Source organism: Microtus ochrogaster, chromosome 24 (genome assembly GCF_000317375.1).
Source record: "Microtus ochrogaster isolate Prairie Vole_2 chromosome 24, MicOch1.0, whole genome shotgun sequence".
Taxonomy (NCBI): Eukaryota; Metazoa; Chordata; class Mammalia; order Rodentia; family Cricetidae; genus Microtus; species Microtus ochrogaster.
This window is the reverse complement of record NC_022024.1, coordinates 31,728,278-31,748,759: the sequence shown is the minus strand read 5'-3', so window position 1 is coordinate 31,748,759 and position 20,482 is coordinate 31,728,278. Positions and strand designations below refer to the sequence as shown.

Sequence of the window (20,482 nt, the reverse complement as noted above, 5' to 3'; positions counted from 1 at the left end):
GTATCTCTACCTCAGGAAGTATCCAGATGTGCTTTCAAATGACCAAAACCAGCAAAAGTTCTGAGTACCGAAACAGCTAGCTCCAAACACATGGAGGTCAGAGGGCAGCATTTGGGAATCTGTCCACTGTGAGAGCTGGGAACTGAACTCGGGTCGTCCAGCTTGGTGACAAGTGTTTTAGCCTGCTTAGCCATCCCATGGGCTGGATTCAAGGGCTTCAGATGAGGACTGCGTTGCTATGCTAAAAGTTGCACTAGTTGATGTAAACCAGTTAATCAATTATATTGGGTGGGTGTACTTGCTATTGCTACTCATAATTTGAGTTTTGTAAAGCTTTTTAATGGTAAATTCAGTGTTTCAAATATTTGCTTAGTGTTTCTCTCCCTCTCTTCCTTCCCTCCCTCAATTCTCCTTCTCCTCCCAGAGTCAAACAGACGCATCAGTGGAGGCGCTATGCAGCTCTCTTTCACACAGCTGACCATAGACTATTATCCGTATCATAAAGCAGGTGTGTATAATAATTATTCCAAAGATGCAAATCATGCTTTTACAATGACGAAGCCATTTTTTCTAAAAAAATTAATTGTTTATTTAACTTATTAAGAATAAAAGAGATCAAGATATTGCTACTATTTTTCCTATGACAGCATTTTATCAAGAATATAGAATTGTCTCAAATATATTGAGGTTCATGTAGATTACTAGAAACTGAAATTTTTAGAAATTGAACCAGTTTGGGCTCAGGCAACATTAGTTGGCTGAGAACTTGAATAGCATGTTTGAGGCTGTAGGTTTGAGCCACAGCATCACAGAGAAGGGGTGGGGAGGGAGAGGGAGGGAAAAGAGAGAATTAAAATTATCTAAATAAATACTACTACTGCACGTACTAGCTCTGTGGAGCCTAGGCAGTTTGGATGCTCACCTTACTAGACCTGGATGGAGGTGGGTGGTCCTTGGACTGACCACAGGGCAGGGAACCCTGATTGCTCTTCGGGCTGACGAGGGAGAGGGACTTGATTGGGGGAGGGGGAGGGAAATGGGAGGCGGTGGCGGGGAGGAGGCAGAAATCTTTAATAATAAATTAAATAATATCTAAATAAATAAATAAATAAATACTAGATTCATGTTTTAAAACATAAAAATTTTGACTATGGCAACATGTATTTGTATTATTTTGTTATTTGTGGCAAATCATTAGTCAACAGTTTAAATTTTTAAATGATATTGGAACTTTTTTACTTTTATATATATTAAATTTATCAGAAAATAAGATTTATGAGGCTCTTTAATCACCAAGCATTGATATGTTCATTTCTTTCAAATAACAAAAGCAAAATAGGTTATTTTATTGCCAAATTAAATAATTTGACCATCACACCAATCTCTGAATTTTGATAGTATATGACTGATTTTGTTTTGTAATTTACGTTTATAAGAAAAAACCAAAAACAAAATAAAATAAAATTTCCAGGACTTTTAAAAAGTCATAAGACTGTTATGTTCAGGTTCCCCCGTTCAGTGCCTGTCTCCTCTCCATGGGCACAGACAGAGTTAGAAACTACTGTTTGTCTCGGGGTCTTTTGTGGGCACTGTGTCTCTGGGCCTGTCCCAGTTGGGAAGGGACAGAACCTTTCAGCTGCTCGCTGTGCCGTCACAGGCGTGCGAGTCCAGCACCAGGGGGTGCAGAGGGTGAAAGGTTTTCCCCTTGGTATTTTTCTGAGATTCTCTACATAACTGTTTGCCAGGTAGTTGAGCATCTGTGAAAATTGCCCGAACCTGTAGCTTTGAAGTGAGCATCGTTTCACCAGGTGTAGGTTCTAGATAGAAAGTCATCTAGATTATTTGCTTTTGATACTCTTTTCCTGTGCCTTGCTCTTGTTTTGTTAGAGAAGATTAAAGACCATAAATATATGGTTAGCTCTCCTGCAATCAAGACCCTCTCTCAAAATAGGACAAAACTGATTCTCTTGAGAGAATGATTAAGTTTTATAAAAAGCCTTTGTTGTAATGGAATGAAAAATCATGCATGCAATAAAGTTCTCTCATTTATTTTACAGGAGATAGTTGTAATCATTGGATGTATTTTAGTGATGCAACCAAAACAAAGAATGGATGGGCTAATGAGTTGTTGCATGAATTTGAGTGCAATGTTGAAATGCTTAAGCAGGCCATGAAGGATCATAATGTAGGTTCACCACCTAAGTCCCCAACACACGGCTCTCCCCAGAACACGCAAACAGGTATTTCTCCCTACTGACACCCCTGATATTCAAACAAGGGGAAGGGATGAGGTGAGAGTGAGAAGATATTTTATAAATATTATTTCTAAGCATTATTTAAATTCTAAAGATGTTGACTAATAGTTATATAGACTAACACACTTTTAAATGGTTTTATTCTTTTTTTTAAATAATAACTTTTGTTTGTCACATTGCCTTTGGTTTATTTTATTTTTGTTTGTTATTGTTGTTTGTTTGTGGTTTAAGGGGGTGTTGTTTGTTTAAATTTATTTAACTTTATTTCATGTGCATTGGTGTGAAGGCATCAGATCCTCCTGAAACTGGATTTACAGGCAGCTGTGAGCTGCCATTTGGGTGCTGGGAATTGAACCCAGGTCCTCTGGAAGAGCAGCCCATGCTCTTAACCATTGAGCTATCTCTCCAGCTCCAATGGTTTTATTCTTAATAATGCATATGCATACATGTTTGCGTATGCGTTCATGCACATTAGTACAATGCCTGCAGAGACAGAAGAAGGCATGGGATCCCCTGGAGTTGAAGTTACAGGTAGTTGTGAGCTGCCTGACATGGGTCCTGGGAAGCAAACTTAGGTCCTCTGCAAGAACCATGAGCTCTTAGCTGCTGAGTCAGCTCCCTGGGCCTCAACGCTTCTCAGATTAGCATAACCAATAATAGTAATATCTTCTTAGAATATTTAGATTCTTAAGTGGCTCATTAATTTTTCACTTTTAACATTGCGAGAGAGTGACTTAAAATATAATTAAAAATGGTTCTTGTTTTGAAAAAAATAGTCATTACAACAGCATACTTTTATCCTTAAGTATTATCTTGTTTGAGAAACTTAGCATCCATCTGTTGTCGTAGCTTTCTCTACAGCAGAAGAGTAGCTGGGAAGAGTGTTTTCACAATGGGTTGAAAGGGCTTTTGTTTCTCACAGAGAAAGAGTCCACTCCGAAAGGAACTCCTAAAGCACCCTCAGTGATACCGCAGCCATCCACAGCGAAGCTGATGTCTAGTTCCGTCGTGGTTAGACTTGCAGATTTCAATATATATCAGGTATGTGTTAGATCTCATCACAGGCAACCCAGCTAATTAACCCCACCATTTATCTTTAAAGCTCTAAACTAATTTTATGAAATGTAAATTATATGGGGTAAAAAATATCAGTCTACTGATTTATATTTGTGTGATTGTCTTGAATTAGACAAGCTGTGAAGTCAGGGTAACAGTGGTGCAGGTTGTGACAGAGCTCGCTGGAGCACTCACTTCGAGTATGAGAAGAAAGGACACAGAGTAGAGCCTGCTATGGAAGTGTAGTGCACAGGGCGCAGTCTGGATGTAAAATTCAGGCTGTTGCTGTAGCTCCATGGTAGAGAGCTTCCTTAGCTTTCAGAGGGCTCCAGGCCCCTCCCTTGCCCCATGGAGCAGGTGAACAGCAGACATCAAGTATTGCCTTGGTGGTTGAGCTCATTGGAGGAGACTGGTGGGGTGACCCAGCACCTTCCTGACCTCTCACCACAACAAACAGGACTATCAAGTGTGACCAGCCCAACTGCTGTCTTCTGGTTTGTGTACATCCATCAGTTGGCTTTGTGAGTAGGAAATTATAGTTTGTGGTTCTCTCTGCAAGCACTAGCAAAGCCCAGAGTTCTTCATGGAGACCAGTGCAGTTCTGTGTGGAAGAACCTGAAATGCCTTTTTGCTATACTCAACTTTTAGAAGCGGTGCTGTGAATCGACCTTTATAGACTGTTTTACTCAAGCTGTAGCCATGTAACATAGCCTAATAGCAGAATCTAAGGGCAACAAGGTTCTATTTGACCTATTTGTAAAAATAAAAACACTTAGGCTCTTAAAATTATTTATAAATTTTCCTCATTTATTGTGGTAAGTTCATTTCTTGTCTGAAAAGTTTTCATTTAAGTGTACTTAAAGCCCTGATTATTTTTTCATTGTGCAATAGCTGTCTGTACAAACTATTCATAATGCAGCTTATTTACTTGTTATTGTTTTATTTTTTCCTTTGCAACAGGCTCTCATGTAGAATAGGCTGATTTTGAGTTCCCTATGTAGCTGAGGCTCACCTTGAGGTATTTTTACTCCTGCCTTTACATCCTGAGTGCTGGGGTTACACACCTAGCTTTAAAGTAAACTTTCAGTGTTAACATTTAAACAAAACCATAGAGAAATGAGGGAGAGTGATCACTCATAATCTCAGATGGTTTGTAGTTAGTGTAGTGAAGAAGCTCTTCAGCCAGAAACAGTATAAGAACCACAAATTATAAAAAGTAGCAGAAAATAGTGATATTTCATCTTAACTTTAGTAATGTTTACAATTAAAAATATGCTTTTGTTTATGAAGGTGACATAATAGAGAAGGGGTTGCTTCTGTATGTGCAGGAGAGCTTTTAAATTATATAATGTAAACTGTCTCATGTTTATGTTACGTGTAACCAGAAAGTTTGATTATTTTAAGAAGAAACATTGTCAAAAGAGTATACTCCCTTAATACTCCATACAGGCCATAGATACACGTGGAGCTGGCAAGATGGCTGAGCCATGGCGGGTGTTTGCCTGGGTTTAATCCCTGAGACCCACATGATAGGATAAGAGAGCTGACTCCCTAAAGTTGTCCTCTTACTGCCACATGTATGTTGTGGCATGTGTGCACTTAAATACACACACACACACACACAGAGAACACACAGACACACACACACACAGACACACACACAGACACACACACACAGAGATGTAGTAATAATAATAACAATAATAAAGGAAAGAGAAATATGCACATTTGTTGAACAAATGAAACAGTTCAACAATGTCCAAACCAACTGTTTTAGCTTCAGTAAATTAATAGATGTTATTGGCTGAAAATTAGTGTGCTCTGTTGGGCTCCACTGAGTAGCAAAGGTTGACCTTGAACTCCCTTTTTCTCAGGCTCTACCTTCTAGAGTCCTGGGACTACAGGTATGTGCCACCATGCCAGGACTGTACAGTGCTGAAGACTGCACTCTGGATTTTGTATACATCCCCAAGGTGTACATTTCTATGATGTAATTACAAATGAGTCATTAGTAGAGAGTGAACCATCTATCCAGGACCTTAAAACAGTAGTCCTCTTGGAAATAGTTTAGGAATCAAATGATTTGACTGAACTATTTAGAGTTATGTTTTGTTTTGCATCAATTATTTCTGTAAAATTGACACATTTTCCCATTAAATTTTTTTTTATTTGATTTGATTTTTATTTTTCAAGACAGGATTTCTCTGATTAGCCCTGGCTGTTTTGGAACAAACTTGTAAACCAGGCCAGCCTCAAACTCAGATATTCGTCTTCCTCAGTCTCCCTAGAGCTGGGATTAAAGGTGTGCACCACCACCACCCAACTCATTATAATAATAATATTATTTTTAAAATGTATTTATTTTTTATGTATACAGTGTCCTATCTGTATGTGTGCCTACAGACCAGAAGAGTTCACCAGATCTCGTTACAGGTGGTTGTGAGCCACCAATGCTCTTAACCGCTGAGCCATCTCTTCAGCTCTCATTATAATTATTTTAAATTAGAATTCATTGACATTAAATGCATACACATTGGGCGACTATACCACCTCTATCTGTGGATTTTTTTCTGTGTTGCAAACTCTAAAATGCTAAAATAATATAATAGAGAATCTATGGCGAATTATAGAGAACATCCTGGGAAAATATTCTGGCCTTGATTCCACTCTGTGTCTTCAATCTGCCACTCATTTCTCTATATTAACTAATAAAATATGATTATTGCTATTTTTCTGTCATTTTTAAGGCTCAAAATAGTAAGTTCATTGAAGATGGTGTACAAAGTGAAGCTTTTTCCTTTTTTTTTTTCAGAACAGGGTTTCTCTGTGTAGTTAAGTTTTTAATAGATAAAGATTTAAAGCTAGTTCTAGAGTTTCCTGAGTGACTGGTGGATATTTCATTTTGGATGTTATTTTTGGACGTTCCCTTATGTCAAAAAAAAATAGGAAACACTGTCCATTACAATTTGTATAATGTTTGCATAATATGCTTTTATTGGAGGTCATTAATTCTATTTAGTGTGTCACCTGCACACAGCACAGCACTTGTGTAGACGTGAGGACACTTGGAGAACTCACTTCTCTTCACCTGTGGCTCTCAGGCTCGGCAGCAAGGACGTTTACCCACGGGCCCAGACGAGATTTCAAGATGAAAGTCATGCGTATGCACATTGTAAAAAGTCTTTGGAAAAGGCTTTATTCTGTATAATCTACGCACACTTGTTTTCTCAGGTCTCTACAGCAGAACAGTGTCGCTCTTCCCCCAAAAGTATGATTTCCTGCAACAAAAAATCCCTGTATCTTCCACAAGAAATGTCAGCTGTCTATATAGAGTTCACGGAATATTACTATCCAGATGGGAAAGACTTTCCAAGTAAGAGAGTTTACTTTGTTATTGTTTGTTTATTACTGACTTTTGTGGATGAACATTTTGGGTTTTATTAATTTAAACAGGAAAATTGACTCTTCTCTCTGTGTTTAGGACACACCTTTATTCTAGATTTGTGCACATTGTCAACAGTTGTTCATATGTCCTTTTTCCTTCCTATTGTGGCATCTTTGATGGCAGGAATCTTGTGGTATTTATGACTAATTCTGTGTGCTTTTAGCCTGCTTTTTTTGTGTTACTAACTCCTTGTTAAATGAAATATGAATGAATGTTATTGAAGAAAATTGTCATCTTTTTCTTTTGTAAAATTCCATTGGCAAGTTGGAATTATAAACTCTGGTTTACTAAAAATGAATAGTCATGGTTTTCTTTTTAGCTATAAAGAATTTGTCTTGACTCTTGTAAGCTATTTTGGCTTCCTCAAGTTAAAATGATTATATATTTGTTTATTTGAATATTAAAATGATGCACTTTTGTTTCATTTCACCATAAGTCTTCAAATTAAAGTCTTCCTTTGAATTGTGATCTTCACACACATAGTGTGTGCGTATGCGTGTGTCTTTAGGCACACAGATGTATGTGTGTGGAGGTCAGACACCAACTTCAGGTGTCATTTTTCTTATGCACTGTCCACTTTGTTTTTGTTTATTTGGTTTTTGCTTTGACTTTTTTAGACCGGATCACACTCTGTGGCCCTGGCTGACCTGGTAGTCTTGCTGTGTAGATCAGGCTGGCCTTGAACTAAAGATCTGCGTGTTTCTCCCTCCTGCAGACTAAAGGTGTGCGGCACCATGCTCCGCACACACACACACACACACTGGCCTTGAACTAAAGATCTGCGTGTTTCTCCCTCCTGCAGACTAAAGGTGTGCGGCACCATGCTCTACCCGCTTTGCTTTTAGAGGCAGGATGTCTCCCTGGCCGGGCTCCACGTATGTTAGGCAGCTGGCTGAGCCGCCCCATGGGCTCCTGTGTCTTTACCTCCCTGTCCTGGGGTCACAGGTGGGCAGGCCTGTCTTCTGTTGCATGGGTCCTGCAGACCCTAGTCCTCATCCTTGCAATACTTTGCCTGCTTCTTTAATGATGATTTAATTATTTACAAATTATTACTTTGTGTACATGGATGTCTTACCTGCACATATATCTGTGCATGCTTTTTTTTTTTATAAAATAAGGTATTCTAGAAATCACTTTAGAGAAATGTCCACATATTTTATCATAGTTTTCTTTGTCTGTTCCAAACTGATGACATCTAATCCTTGGTTTTCCGTTTTCCAACATTTTCTCTGTGTGTGCACTCACTCCTTGTTTCCCTTGGCTGTTCTTCTGACTCAGTAGGTAGGGTTGGAACATGTCCTCAGTGTCTTCTGAGTACTGAAATGGCACAGCTGAAACCCAAGCATGGTCTACCCACTGCTTCCTCCTGTAGTATTGCCCTGTTCCCTAGGGCACTCTTCATCCTCGTCCTCTTCCTCCTCCTCTTCCTCTTCATCTTCCTCCTCCTCTTCCTCCTCCTCTTCCTCCTCCTCTTCCTCCTCCCCCTTCTTCCTTCTCCTTCTCCTCCTCCTCCTCCTCTTCCTCCTCCCCCTTCTTCCTTCTTCATCTTCCTCCTCTTCCTTCTTCTTTTGAGACAGTATCTCTCTCTGTAGCCTTTTTTGTCTGGCCTGGAAGTTGCTGTATTGACCAGGTTGGCTTCATGTCTCTTCCTCCTAAGTGCAGGCTAAAAGTGTGTGCCACTGTGCATCAGCCACAGTGGACAAGGGCACTCACATGGACTCTCCTTGCCTTGCTTCTTCTGAAGCTCTATCTCCAAATAGTCACTGAGGTCCTGATCTAAAGACTTTAACAAAAGGACTTTGGAGCATGGGGTAGAATGTGCAGTTTGGCTCATGGAAACAAGTGTAGTATTCTTGATCTTGTTTTTAACACATGTGCCTCTTTTTCATATTTTAATTGTATACTGCCCCCTTTCCTTAATATTAGGAGCCCAGTAAAGGGTTCTGCTAGCTAGTTTGATTTGTTTTTAGGGCTGAGATGTAGCTTAGTATCAGAATGCTCGTTTGGTACTGGAAATGCTTGGTTTCAGCCCTCAGTATCACCCCAACCCCAGACAAACAAATGTCCACCAAAACAGCAAATAAGCACAGTAATATCTTTGAGCTACACGGTCATCCGGAAACCCTGTTAGAAATGCCACACAGAGCCCTCTGCTGCTCAGTGTTCCATCTCTCTGTGCCCAGCTTGGGGACAGTCTTTGCTCTCTAGTCTTCTCTATGGCTACTGCCATCACCGTCTTAAAATAGAAATTTCCCTTCCTTCCGGACAGTGAAGCGTTCTCCTCTGTGCTCTTCTTTCTCTTATCACTGAAGGCAGACACCTTGGCATCACAGCTGGTCTCTGAGAGGCTTGAGTCACTTTTTTCATTTCATTTTATCTGCCGTATAGAAATTGGACCATGCTTTATTTCTCTTATTTTTTTTGTCCCTAGCATAATGCATAAAATATAGACCTTCAGTGGATGTTTTTTTGCTTTTGTAAATTGAGTGAAGAGATGAATGCAAGCCCCCCAAATCAAATACACATTGGTGGAATATTCTTTCTTTTGGTTTTCTACAGGTTGGGATTTCTTTTTTTTTTTTTTTTTTTAATTTGGTCTGAAATTCTACACATGTATTATCTCTCTCCCTCAATACATTCAGCTAGGAACTCGAGTTGTTTCTGTAGGAGGTAGTATCAGCAAATTGAAAGAATAGTTCAATTGTTGAGCTATTAGTTCTAGCTACCGTAACTGTGAACCATAGTTACCAGAAACTGGGGAGCCTCACTTGGTGTGTCATGTGTTACTGGGAAAGTTGGGGTCCTTTCTCAGGATTTATAGTCATATAGAATAAAGACCTTATTGAGCTGTTCTGGAGCCTGTAGCTTTTATGATTAATATGCTTGTAGTTTCAGAAGTGATATACCCTCTAATTATCAGCATTCATTTACTGGGAACAAATTGAGTATAAATTAGCCTATTATTGAGTTACTGCTTTGCCCAAAGCCCTGTTCCAGGACTTTACTAAAGAGGAATGAGTTGCTTGTGCTTCTTGCTCTTGGGTGGTTGCTGGCAGTTAGAAGATGCTTAGTGCAATGCAGGCAGTAAAGATACTGTGGCAGGTCACACGGGTCATGACTTTGACACAGTGTTTTTAAAGGGTGATGTGAATCTGACAGTACTTCCTGTTCATACATTTCATTTTACATTGAACTGTATTTTTCAGTTAATGAAGCACTGAAAAATGTCTTGTGTCTATATATGCTGTTAGTCACATATCTATCTAACTTCATATATGATATTTATTAAGAAAGAATGCAACCTGTTAAGAATAGCTTTTCTTGGGAAATATAACTATATGTTCATTAATGGTACTTAATTTTTTTTTCTCCACAGTTCCATCACCCAACCTATATAGCCAGCTAAATGCTCTACAGTTTACTGTAGATGAAAGAAGCATTCTGTGGTTAAATCAGTTTCTACTAGATTTAAAACAGAGTCTTAATCAGTTCATGGCTGTGTACAAGCTGAATGACAATTCAAAATCTGATGAGCACGTTGATATTCGAGTTGATGGCTTAATGCTAAAGGTATTGTATAAACAAGTGGCTGTAAGAACAATGCTTTTTTTCCCTTTGTGTGTGTATGTGTGTGTGTGTGTGTGCGCGCGTGTGCGCGCGCGCATGCGTGTGTGTGTGTGTGTGTGTGTGTGTGTGTGAGAGAGAGAGAGAGAGAGAGAGAGTCAGAGACAGAGACAGAGACAGACAGACAGGGTTGGCTGTCCTGGTACAGACAGAAGACAGACAGAATCTCACTATGTAGCTCTGGCTGTCCTGAAACTCACTAAATAAACCAGGCTGGCCTGGAACTCATACAGACCCATCAACCTGCTTTTGCCTCCTAAGTGCTGGGGTTGAAGGTGTGTGCCATTACATCTCCCTAAGAGCAAAGCTGTTTTTATAGAAAAAAAAAACTGACAGTATTATAATACCAAAGATATAGCATGGTGTTCAGATAGGAATAAAGTTAATTATAATCTTAATTTTTATGTTGAAATTTAAGATTGAATTTTGACTCACAGAGAAAATCTAAAAGACTGCATTTTCCCCATTTGTATATTTATGATTTTAATTTTTCTCTAACTTCTGTTCATTGGAAGTAAGATAGAGCAGTAAAATGTAAATGTTTAGTAGGATGGCTCAGTAGAGAAAGGTGCTTGTAGCCAAGCCTTATCGCTTGAGCTCAATCTCTGGGGCCCCACATATGGAAGAAAAATGGACTCCTGCAAGATGTCCTCTGGCTTCCACACTCCCTGTGATACTAAATCTAAATAAGTAAGTAAATACATAATGAATGCTACAAGAAAGGTCTTTAAAAATCTTTAGTTCCTTCTGTCCTGCTACAGGGTTTATATATTTTTTCTTCTAAAAGAGGTTAAATATGCAACAGAATTTTCAAATCGTTTGGGTTATATTTGTTCATATTATTCCCTTTATTTATATCCAAAGTTCACACAAAAATGGCTTTTTATTGTGGATGAGTAACTTCTAGTTTGAGCTGTGTACACTCTTAGGTTTTTAAAGGGAAAAGATTAAAAGTTTAATTAATAAAGTCCTGAACATAACTGAAAATTTATTGCAAGATCTGTTGTTGATAGATTATGTACTATAGCCTCTTTTAAAAAACTGTACAAATAGTATTCCACATTTCCTGTCATAAATAAAAATCCTTTCAATTTAGCATAAAGGGACATGTTCTATGACTGTGTTTCAGAATGATCTAAATAATGATCATTTTATTTTCTGGGTACTAACAGTACCCAGAAACCACTTTGCACTCTTTGATATGAACTCTCCAAGACTAGATTTAGTTCACCCCTGAGAATTATCTCCGTAAGTTTGACCATTGTCTTAGCTTGTTCTCTGTCTCTTTCTCCTGGATGCTGGGATTGCAGGTGTGTGTGTGCTCTCGCACCCAGCCCAGGCAACAGAATCTAATGCCATCCGCCTGTCTAATCACTGTCATTTGTCTAGTTCATTTTTAAAAACACTTGGATTTAAAATCTTAACAAAAATATCAATACCATTTCTCAGATTTAGTTTTATTCTGTGTACTCCTTAAATAGTAAGTTTTGAAAAATGTGTCTGTAGTTCCAGGACAGGCTCCAAAGCTACAGAGAGAAATCCTGTCTCGAAGAAAAAAACACAGAACAGCCATAATTCTGAGCATTGTTAAACAGTGTGATGTCCTGTAAGACGTGTGTCCTCTTCTTTAGTGGCTAATTCCTTAACTGAAGTTACTAGAAGATTCAACAGAGGGATACGTTGTGATTTATATCAGTAGAGGAAAGAAGTATGTCGGAGAAAGTATCAATAACAATAATTCCATGTCTTTCTCATATTTTATCCAGATGTAGAGATTTGTAAATTGAACAAGATTGTTTTTCCTTCCAGTTTGTCATTCCTTCTGAAATGAAAGCAGGCTGCCATCAAGATCAGCCCCACACAGTATCTATCCAGAGTTCCGAAATGACCGCCACCAACACAAGGCACTGCCCGAACTGCCGCCACTCGGATCTAGAGGCTTTGTTTCAAGACTTCAAAGACTGTGACTTTTTTAGCAAAACTTACACTAGATTCCCCAAATCCTGTGACAGTTTTAATCTTCTACATCCGATCTTCCAGAGACACGCTCATGAGCAAGATACCAAAATGCATGAAGTTTATAAAGGGAATATTATTCCCCAGTTGACTAAAAACACTCTTAAGATGTCTGCCGCCACCGATGTGTGGGCGGTGTACTTTTCCCAGTTTTGGATAGACTACGAGGGGATGAAAAGTGGAAAGGGACGGCCAGTAAGCTTTGTAGACTCTTTCCCTCTGTCTGTCTGGATTTGTCAACCAACGAGATATGCAGAATTACAGAAAGAACTCCAGACTTGTGATCAAGTGTCTCTTAATACCTCCCAGAGTGAATCCAGTGATCTGGCTGGCCGGAAGAAGCGGAAGAGACTGTTGAAGGAGTACTACAGTACGGAGTCTGAGCCTTTGTCAAACGGTGGGCAGAGGCCTGCATCAGAAACATTTTTACGGCTTTCCTCTTCGTCTTCGGATGCGGATGTTCACGTCCTGGTTCGTGTCCATAAACACATCAGCATGCAGATCAACCACTACCAGTATCTGCTGCTGCTCTTCATACACGAGTCGCTCATTCTGCTTTCGGATACCCTGCGGAAGGATGTGGAAGCTGTGACCGGCAGCCCCGCTTCTCAGACTTCCATTTGCATCGGGGTTTTGCTTAGGAGTGCGGAGCTGGCCCTGCTGCTACATCCTGTGGACCACGCGGGCACTCTGCGCTCTCCGGCTTCTGAAAGTGTGAGCCCGCTGCTTCCTGACTACCCGCCCTCAGAAAACGGGAGCGTTCTGTCTTCCAAGAGAAAACATGGTGGTGGTATGCATCGAATTAGAAACGCAGCCCTCAATCACATGTCAGACAACAGATCCATGAGCGTTGACCTTAGCCATGTCCCTTTAAAGGATCCTTTGCTTTTTAAATCAGCCAGTGACACAAATCTGCAGAAGGGCACTTCTTTTCTGGACTACTTATCAGACAAACATTTAGGGAAAATAAGTGAAGATGAGAGTAGTGGGCTTGGTTACAAGAGTGGCTCAGGAGAAGTGATGTCAGAAGTCAGTCACAGAAAGGATGTGTCTTGCACAGGCGTGGACAGTGTCTTGAACTGCAGAGATGACGCAGACAGCTTTTCTCTGAGTGACAGCGGCAATCCAAACATGCCTTCAAATGCTTTAGCTGGTAAAGGAAGTGGAACCGTGGAGTCAATCTTCAGAGCCGAAGATTTCCTTCCTGAAGCAGCTTCAGTCCCTGAGAACTCGGAGGAGAGTAAAGAAGAGGTCCCCACAGCCAGAGCACTTAAATCCCAGCCATCTTTAAGGTAGTGCTACTGTTAGGATGTAAATGGTTTTAGTTTTGTTGTTTCTCCGTTTGGGAGCAGAAAACCTTGTGACAAAATGTGGCTTTGAAAGAGTCTGTTCCCTGAGTCTGAGGACGCCTTCTAGCTTCTACTTTTTGGTGTCCTTTGGGTGCTGTGTGATACGCTAGCTTTACTACAAATTGTTTCCATGATGGCCTGCACCTCTGTGTCCTGGCTGGGCAGGAGTCCTGTGCTCCTCTGGCTTCTGCCTGCCCAGCCCCAGCATTACAGAGTGCACTCGCTCTCCCCACAGCTACTCAGAGGACTTTAGGATGAACTTCTTTGCTCTGCCTGCAGTAATTTCCTGTTACTTCTGTTTGCCAACAGTATACAACCTAAGGAACGCTGCCCACCCGCCCCAGCCCCACTCCGTGTTTCCCACAAGAACATGAGAAGGAGCGCCTCCCAGGTCTCCCTGGACACCATTTCCCTGGACAGCATGGCCTTGGAAGAGCAGCAAGAGAGCGATGGCAGTGACAGCCATGTGTTGTTGGGGAAAGGTAAGGAGGACAGCGGCGCCCTCACTAGAGATGAGCGCTCTCACCACAGGGCTTCCTGAGTCCTTACAGTCATACCCAGTGCTTGCTTATCACATCAGCCAGCCAGACAGAACGACTTAGTTTCTGTACGTCCTGTCCTGTATTCCTAGAGCGTAACTTCCTAGTGGCTTTTCTTATGGCCCTCCTCACATCTGCTTTTGTTCATTTGCAGGTTGGTTGGTTGTTTTTGTTTTCTGTTTTCACTCCATAAATAGATTGCTTCCTCAAATATAAATCTGATCATGTTATTTTTCAGTTTAATCTCAGGAACTTTTCATGCTTTAAGGCTGTGAAATTTAGAAACCTTAATCCTTTTTGAAAATGTTCTTTATATTTTGACCCTAGTTTTTCTACATGTCTGTTTTCTTTTTCTTTCTTTACATTTATCTAGCTATGGTAGTGTGTGAACAGGGTAGCACACATGTCCCGTCTGTGGGAGTGTGTGGGCAGGGTAACACGCATGTTCTGTCTATGGGAGAGTGTGGGCAGGGTTCCATGGTAGTGTGTGAGCAGGGTAGCACACATGTTCTGTCTGTGGGAATGTGCGCAGGGTAGCCTACATGTTCCGTCTATGGGAGTGTGTACAGGGTAGCACGCATGTTCCATCTATGGGAATGTGCGCAGGGTAGTATATTTTCTGTCTATAGGAGAGTGTGGGCATGGTAGCACGCATGTTCGGTCTATGCGAGTGTGTGGGCAGGTTAGCACGCATATTCCATGGCATGAGTGTAGTGGTCAGGGGACAACTTGCAGGACTTGTTCATGTCTTCTACCATGTGAATTCCAGGGATTGAACTCAAGTAGTCAGATTTGGTAGCAAGTTAGCCACTGAGCCATCTTGCTGGAGCCATGTCTCATTCTCTCTACTGTGACAAATGTTTTCTACCTCAGAGCCTTACACTGTGCTTGGAAAGTGGTCTTACTTTTTTGCTGTTTAGCCAAAATTCTCTTCATAGAACCCCTAATTCTTGGACCGTGAGGAAGACTCTGACATGCTGTCTTAACTCCATAGACTGCAGTTACCATCATAGCACCTCCCTGTGCCATGTCTGGCGGACAGCTTACTGCGTATTACATAGACCAGCAGCCAGGTAGAAACCAGACAGTTCCATAGTGGTTAACACAGTGCTGAGTTGGGCCTGATGTTTTCGTGTTCTTGACTTCTGTTATCATGTTTGTAATGTGTATTTATGTATCTCAAAGTATTAATCTGTGATAGACACAAAGATTATCTTCATTTACTATAGATAGCTTGAGGTATTTTGAAGCACAACATACTGACATATTCAGGCAGCTAAGAATAATGGAGAAGAGTTGTAGGGTATTCAGTCCAGGTGAGCGGAGACTGGGATTCACTCTAGCAGGTGAGAGGTCAGGCAGTGTGGGTAGATGAGGGTGGAAAGCTGCCTGGGCTTTCCCGTTACAGCAGTGCCACTACAGCAGCAGGAGCTTGTTTGTTTATTTAGTGCTTAGTAATATTGTCATTGTTATGTTACTAGATTTAGGGCTTTAGTATGTTGTCTTAATTAGGGTCTCTATTGCTTCATTCAAACACCGTGACCACAAAGCAAATTGGAGAGGAAAGGGTTTATTGGGCTTACCCTTCCACAGGACACTGCCATCAGTGAAGGAAGCCAGGACAGGAACTGCAACAGGGCAGGAACCTGGAGGCAGGAGGCTGTAGAGGGGATGCTACTTACTGACTTGTTCCCCATTGCTTGCTTAGTGTGCTTTCTTTACAGAACCCAGGACCACAAGGGGCTGGACCTCCGCCATCAATCACTAATTAAGAAAATGCTCTCCAGGCTGGCCCACAGCCCTCTCTCATGGTGGCTTGTTCTCAATTGAGGTTTCTTTCTCTCAGATGGCTATAGTTGTGTCAAGTTCACACACATCTGGCCAGCAAAATAAATCTCTGGCAGTTTATTGCTGTGCTAAGGGACCGTATTGACTCTGTTTGTTTAGTGCTACTAAACAAGGCTTTGCTTGAAAGAGTTAAAGGGGGTAGTCTATTTTTGATAAAAATAAATGTTGCTGGAACATATATAAACAGATTTTAATTTATTAATTTACTTTTGTATTATTTCAGCAATTAAGAGGAACTCCAATGCAAATTGCCAGAGCCCAGCAGAGAGTGTGAACAGCAGCGCAAACACGCAGAATTGCGGGGAAGCCTCTCCCGACGCCGTCAGCACGAACTCTGAGGGTGCTCCAGAGAGCCGCGATGACTTGGTAAGCATCTCAGAGTTCTCTGAAGAAATGCCAACTGTCCTTCATGCGGGATCCGTGCACCTTCTAGGCCTTCTTTCACACGATGACAGCTTAAGTACTGGCTGGTCACTTCTGTGTTGCTGCTCCTGAGCGCTCTTTCCGCCTAGTCACCCGCTGCTCCCGGGCTCGCTGTCTGTGGTTTTTTTTTTTGTTTTTGTGGTTTTTCGAGACAGGGTTTCTCTGTGGTTTTGGAGCCTGTCCTGGAACTAGCTCTTGTAGACCAGGCTGGTCTCGAACTCACAGAGATCCACCTGCCTCTGCCTCCCGAGTGCTGGGATTAAAGGGGTGCTACTGCCTGGCATTTTGTTTTGAAGAAGGGAGGGTGTAGATCTGTTCTTCGTTTTTCAATCTCTGTCCCATTTATATTTTGACTAATATTTTAGTTCCCTTTGAGGATACTTTTTAAAAGTTTGATGGCACAGATGGTAGTCAGTCCTTACAGTGAAGGTCCTTCTACAAAGGAAATAGGTTGCTAGTTTCTTTTAGATCTTTCTGATACAGTGAAATATTATGAAAGAATTTAGACATACCCTACTTTTGGTGAACATTCATTCATAGCTGAAAATGTCATATTATTGGTCTTTGTAACCAAAATACTTTATCTTTATGGATTGAAAACAAAAGCAGCTAGGGTTTTTCTACAAAGATTGAGCATCCTTTGTCCAAAGCTCTTGGGTACGGAAGTACAGAAGGCCTCAAGAAAATTTTGAATTTTGGATTTTTTACATGTAAGTACGAGGTATCTTTTGTACAAAGTCCAGTTCTAAGCCCAGAGCTGGTATTGTTCTTAGATTCCGTATATGCATAGCCTATGGGTAATTTTCCACAGCTTGTGACAGTCTGTGGAATAGCTCAAAGGTGTGGAATTTCTTACTTGTGGCATCACTTTGTCACTTGAAAAGCAGTCCATTTCTAAGTTTGAATCATACGATACAATAGCTAGGCTTTGGGGGCTATAAGGGCAGTTTGATGAATACTTCAGAATGGTATTTGTAGAGATTAGTCTCTGTTTCTTTTATTATTTCTTTAATTTTGCACTAACAACATTTGTACAATCATTGATAGATGTCAGTTGTGGTATTTAACATTACTGGCATTCACGGGGAGATTGACATCCGGGGAGAGGACACGGAAGTCTGCCTTCAGGTGAACCAGGTGACACCCAGTCAGCTAGGCAACATCAGCCTGCGCCATTACCTCGGGAGTCGGCCACTTGGTAAGGGTTTTCCTTGAACCACCGTTCACATGAGATTCTTAAGACGCTGTAAATTGATTTTGTGTTCTGTGCCCGGCTCATAATATCGGAAGGTATGCTGTTATTTCCTATCCTGGGAGGTGGAGATAAACATACCATTTTGTTTAGAAAAAAAAAAAAAAGAGAGATCCTTGGCCTTTCTGTAGTCTTTGATGGAAGCCTGCAGCAGCTGGGGTGATTGGCACGCCTTGTGCATGTTGCTTGCTGCTGACATTTGTTGTCATACAATAAACAAGCAAAATATCCCACAATTTCTGTTCACAGCTAATTGACTTCAGCTTTCCATTAGCAGCCTTTTAAATAGGATGTTCTCTAAAACTTTTTTTGAAGCTTAAATTTTGTTTTTAAATGTTGGTTTTTATCTTGGTAAACCAACTCAAATTCTTTCTTGGCACAAGGTCAATCCAGAAAAAAATGTAATTATGAATTACATGTGTCCTTTACTCTAATTTCAGTTCTAAGTGTTCTAGGGTTGCTGCAATAGCATCTTCTCTGTGTACATTCACATTGGTCAAGGCCCTGATTTATTTAATGTTGAAGGTGCAGAGCCTAAGAATGATTTTAAATGCCGTGGCCTCTTTGCCACGGTTGTCTGTCTTATTACAGAGGCATAGCTGGGTGCTCACATGGGTGTCAGATCTGAAGAGTGCATCCTTTCAGAGTGTATCATGAATTTCCCTATTATGAAAAAGTAAAAAATGTAGAAAAGCTGCCAGTATTTTATTTAAAAATTACCCAGAAAAAGTGAAATTGTGGTTCTTATGATATATCTTATTTATGTTAGACAATCATTTAAAATAGTAAATATTAAAGCTGTTTTATATATTCCTTTAATATGCAGTGTATTTAATATTCTACTGTAATCTTAATGGCATATAATGTTCTTTTTAGTAATGTAACAAAGTTACAGTTTGTATGTTTGTTTCTTAGGTTCTGACCAGAAAGCTGGAATCCATCCCAAATCCTCTCCTGAGATCTCTCTGAGGTTTGAAAGTGGACCCGGTGCTGTAATACACTCTTTGCTTGCAGAAAAAAACGGATTTCTCCAATGCCACATAGAGAACTTTAGTACTGAGTTTCTAACATCTTCTCTTTTGAATATTCAACATTTTTTGGAAGATGAAACTGTTGCAACTGTGATGCCAATGAAGATACAAGTTTCCAATACCAAGATAAACTTGAAAGTATGTTAAGAGCTGAGTTTTTGTTTTCGTAAATGTTTGCATTCCCTCTTCTGGTGAGGTCATGCCTTCTCCACATTATGCCCTCTATTGGAACTGATGAAATTGAGAGAGTAGTCTTTACAGTGGAGCTCACAGATCCTTTCTAGAAGGGAAAATAGTACCGGCAATTTTTTTGCCATAATAACTAAAATTATATAAACTTTTAAGTCACTAAAAGTAGAATGAACTAAAGTCATGTTTATTTAAGTTGATCATTTTAATATTTTCCCCTTTGACACAAGGTTTCTCTGTGCAGCCCTGGCTGTCCTGGAACTCACGCTGTAGACCAGGCTGGCCTCGAACTCACCGAGTGCTGGGATTAAAGGCCTGCCTCAACTATTTTAATAAGAACATGCCCATATTTTGTCTCTTACCTCTAGGATGACAGTCCCCGCAGCAGCACGGTGTCCCTGCAGCCAAGCCCTGTGACTGTGCATATTGATCACCTTGTGGTGGAGAGGAACGATGATGGCAGTTTCCACATCAGAGGTACACCTTACAGAGGAGCGCCTCACGTGCTGACACTGGGCTGGTTCCATGCCGCTGGTCTTTGTCACTCCTTGTTTACTTTGTAGGGATTTGCCATAGCGATGACTGAGGAATGCCTTTGGCTTTAGTCTTCAGTATTTATGTGCAAACCCTAGAGGTAACTCTTCAGTCGTTAGCTTGATATCTGCTCTGCAGATAAGTCTTGAATGAAAAGAAGAAAGGCCTTTGTGGTTTCGTGTGACCCTGCCCCTGTCTGTGTGTCCGTGTGCACATTCATGCCACAGTGAGCGCATGAATGTCTGAGGACAACCTCAGGTATTGGTTCGTCCTCACCTTCCATTTTGTTGGAGCCCGAATCTCTTTGTCCCTGACACTCTTTACTCCAGGCCAGCGGGCCTGCAAGCCAGCAGCTCCCCTTTCTCTGCCTTCCATTTCCCATAGAAACACTGGGCTTACACGGTTATTCAGCTGTTAAGACAGATGAAATTATGAAAGATGCAGGTAAATGGATGGAGCTAGAAACACACATCCTGTGTGAGGTAACCAAGTCCCAGACAGACGATATATGCAGACATTAGCTTTGCTTTAGATTTGAGTGTTTGTTTAGAATAACCGCAGAGGTGGCATAGGTAGTAAGGGATCAGGGAAGGAGGGCTCTTCGAGGATATAAAGGGATAAAAGGAAAATGGCAGCGGAGGATTAGCAGGAATGGGAGGGCAGGTGGAGGAGAGAATGCGGGGTGCCGCTAACAAGATAAAGGCCCCTCGAAAGCTGCATGACCTAGTACTGGAAAAGGTCTCTAAAATATGTACACATATAAAAGGAAGTTAAACATAGTCACCATGTATTGAGGGAGACAATACCCCAACTGGACATAATATGCTACCAAATTAAAGCCCTCGTGGGTTACATCTGGCCCACAACGCAAGATGATCTTTTTTATTTTATCTTATTTTATTTTTTTGGTTTTTCGAGACA

At 40.8% G+C, this 20,482-nt stretch overlaps 1 protein-coding gene across 1 annotated transcript in view; it reads left to right on the top strand.

Moving 5' to 3' along the window:
* The window catches only part of Uhrf1bp1l (UHRF1 binding protein 1 like), a 67,003-nt gene that overhangs the window by 41,549 nt on the left and 4,972 nt on the right, over positions 1-20,482 (top strand). The window contains exons 9-19 of the mRNA XM_005358186.3: positions 425-508; positions 2,058-2,240; positions 3,178-3,296; positions 6,543-6,684; positions 10,133-10,326; positions 12,190-13,688; positions 14,055-14,227; positions 16,356-16,498; positions 17,603-17,753; positions 18,723-18,976; positions 19,396-19,504. Coding sequence (XP_005358243.1) covers positions 425-508; positions 2,058-2,240; positions 3,178-3,296; positions 6,543-6,684; positions 10,133-10,326; positions 12,190-13,688; positions 14,055-14,227; positions 16,356-16,498; positions 17,603-17,753; positions 18,723-18,976; positions 19,396-19,504 — 3,051 coding nt within the window. The remainder of the gene's footprint in view (positions 1-424; positions 509-2,057; positions 2,241-3,177; positions 3,297-6,542; positions 6,685-10,132; positions 10,327-12,189; positions 13,689-14,054; positions 14,228-16,355; positions 16,499-17,602; positions 17,754-18,722; positions 18,977-19,395; positions 19,505-20,482) is intronic.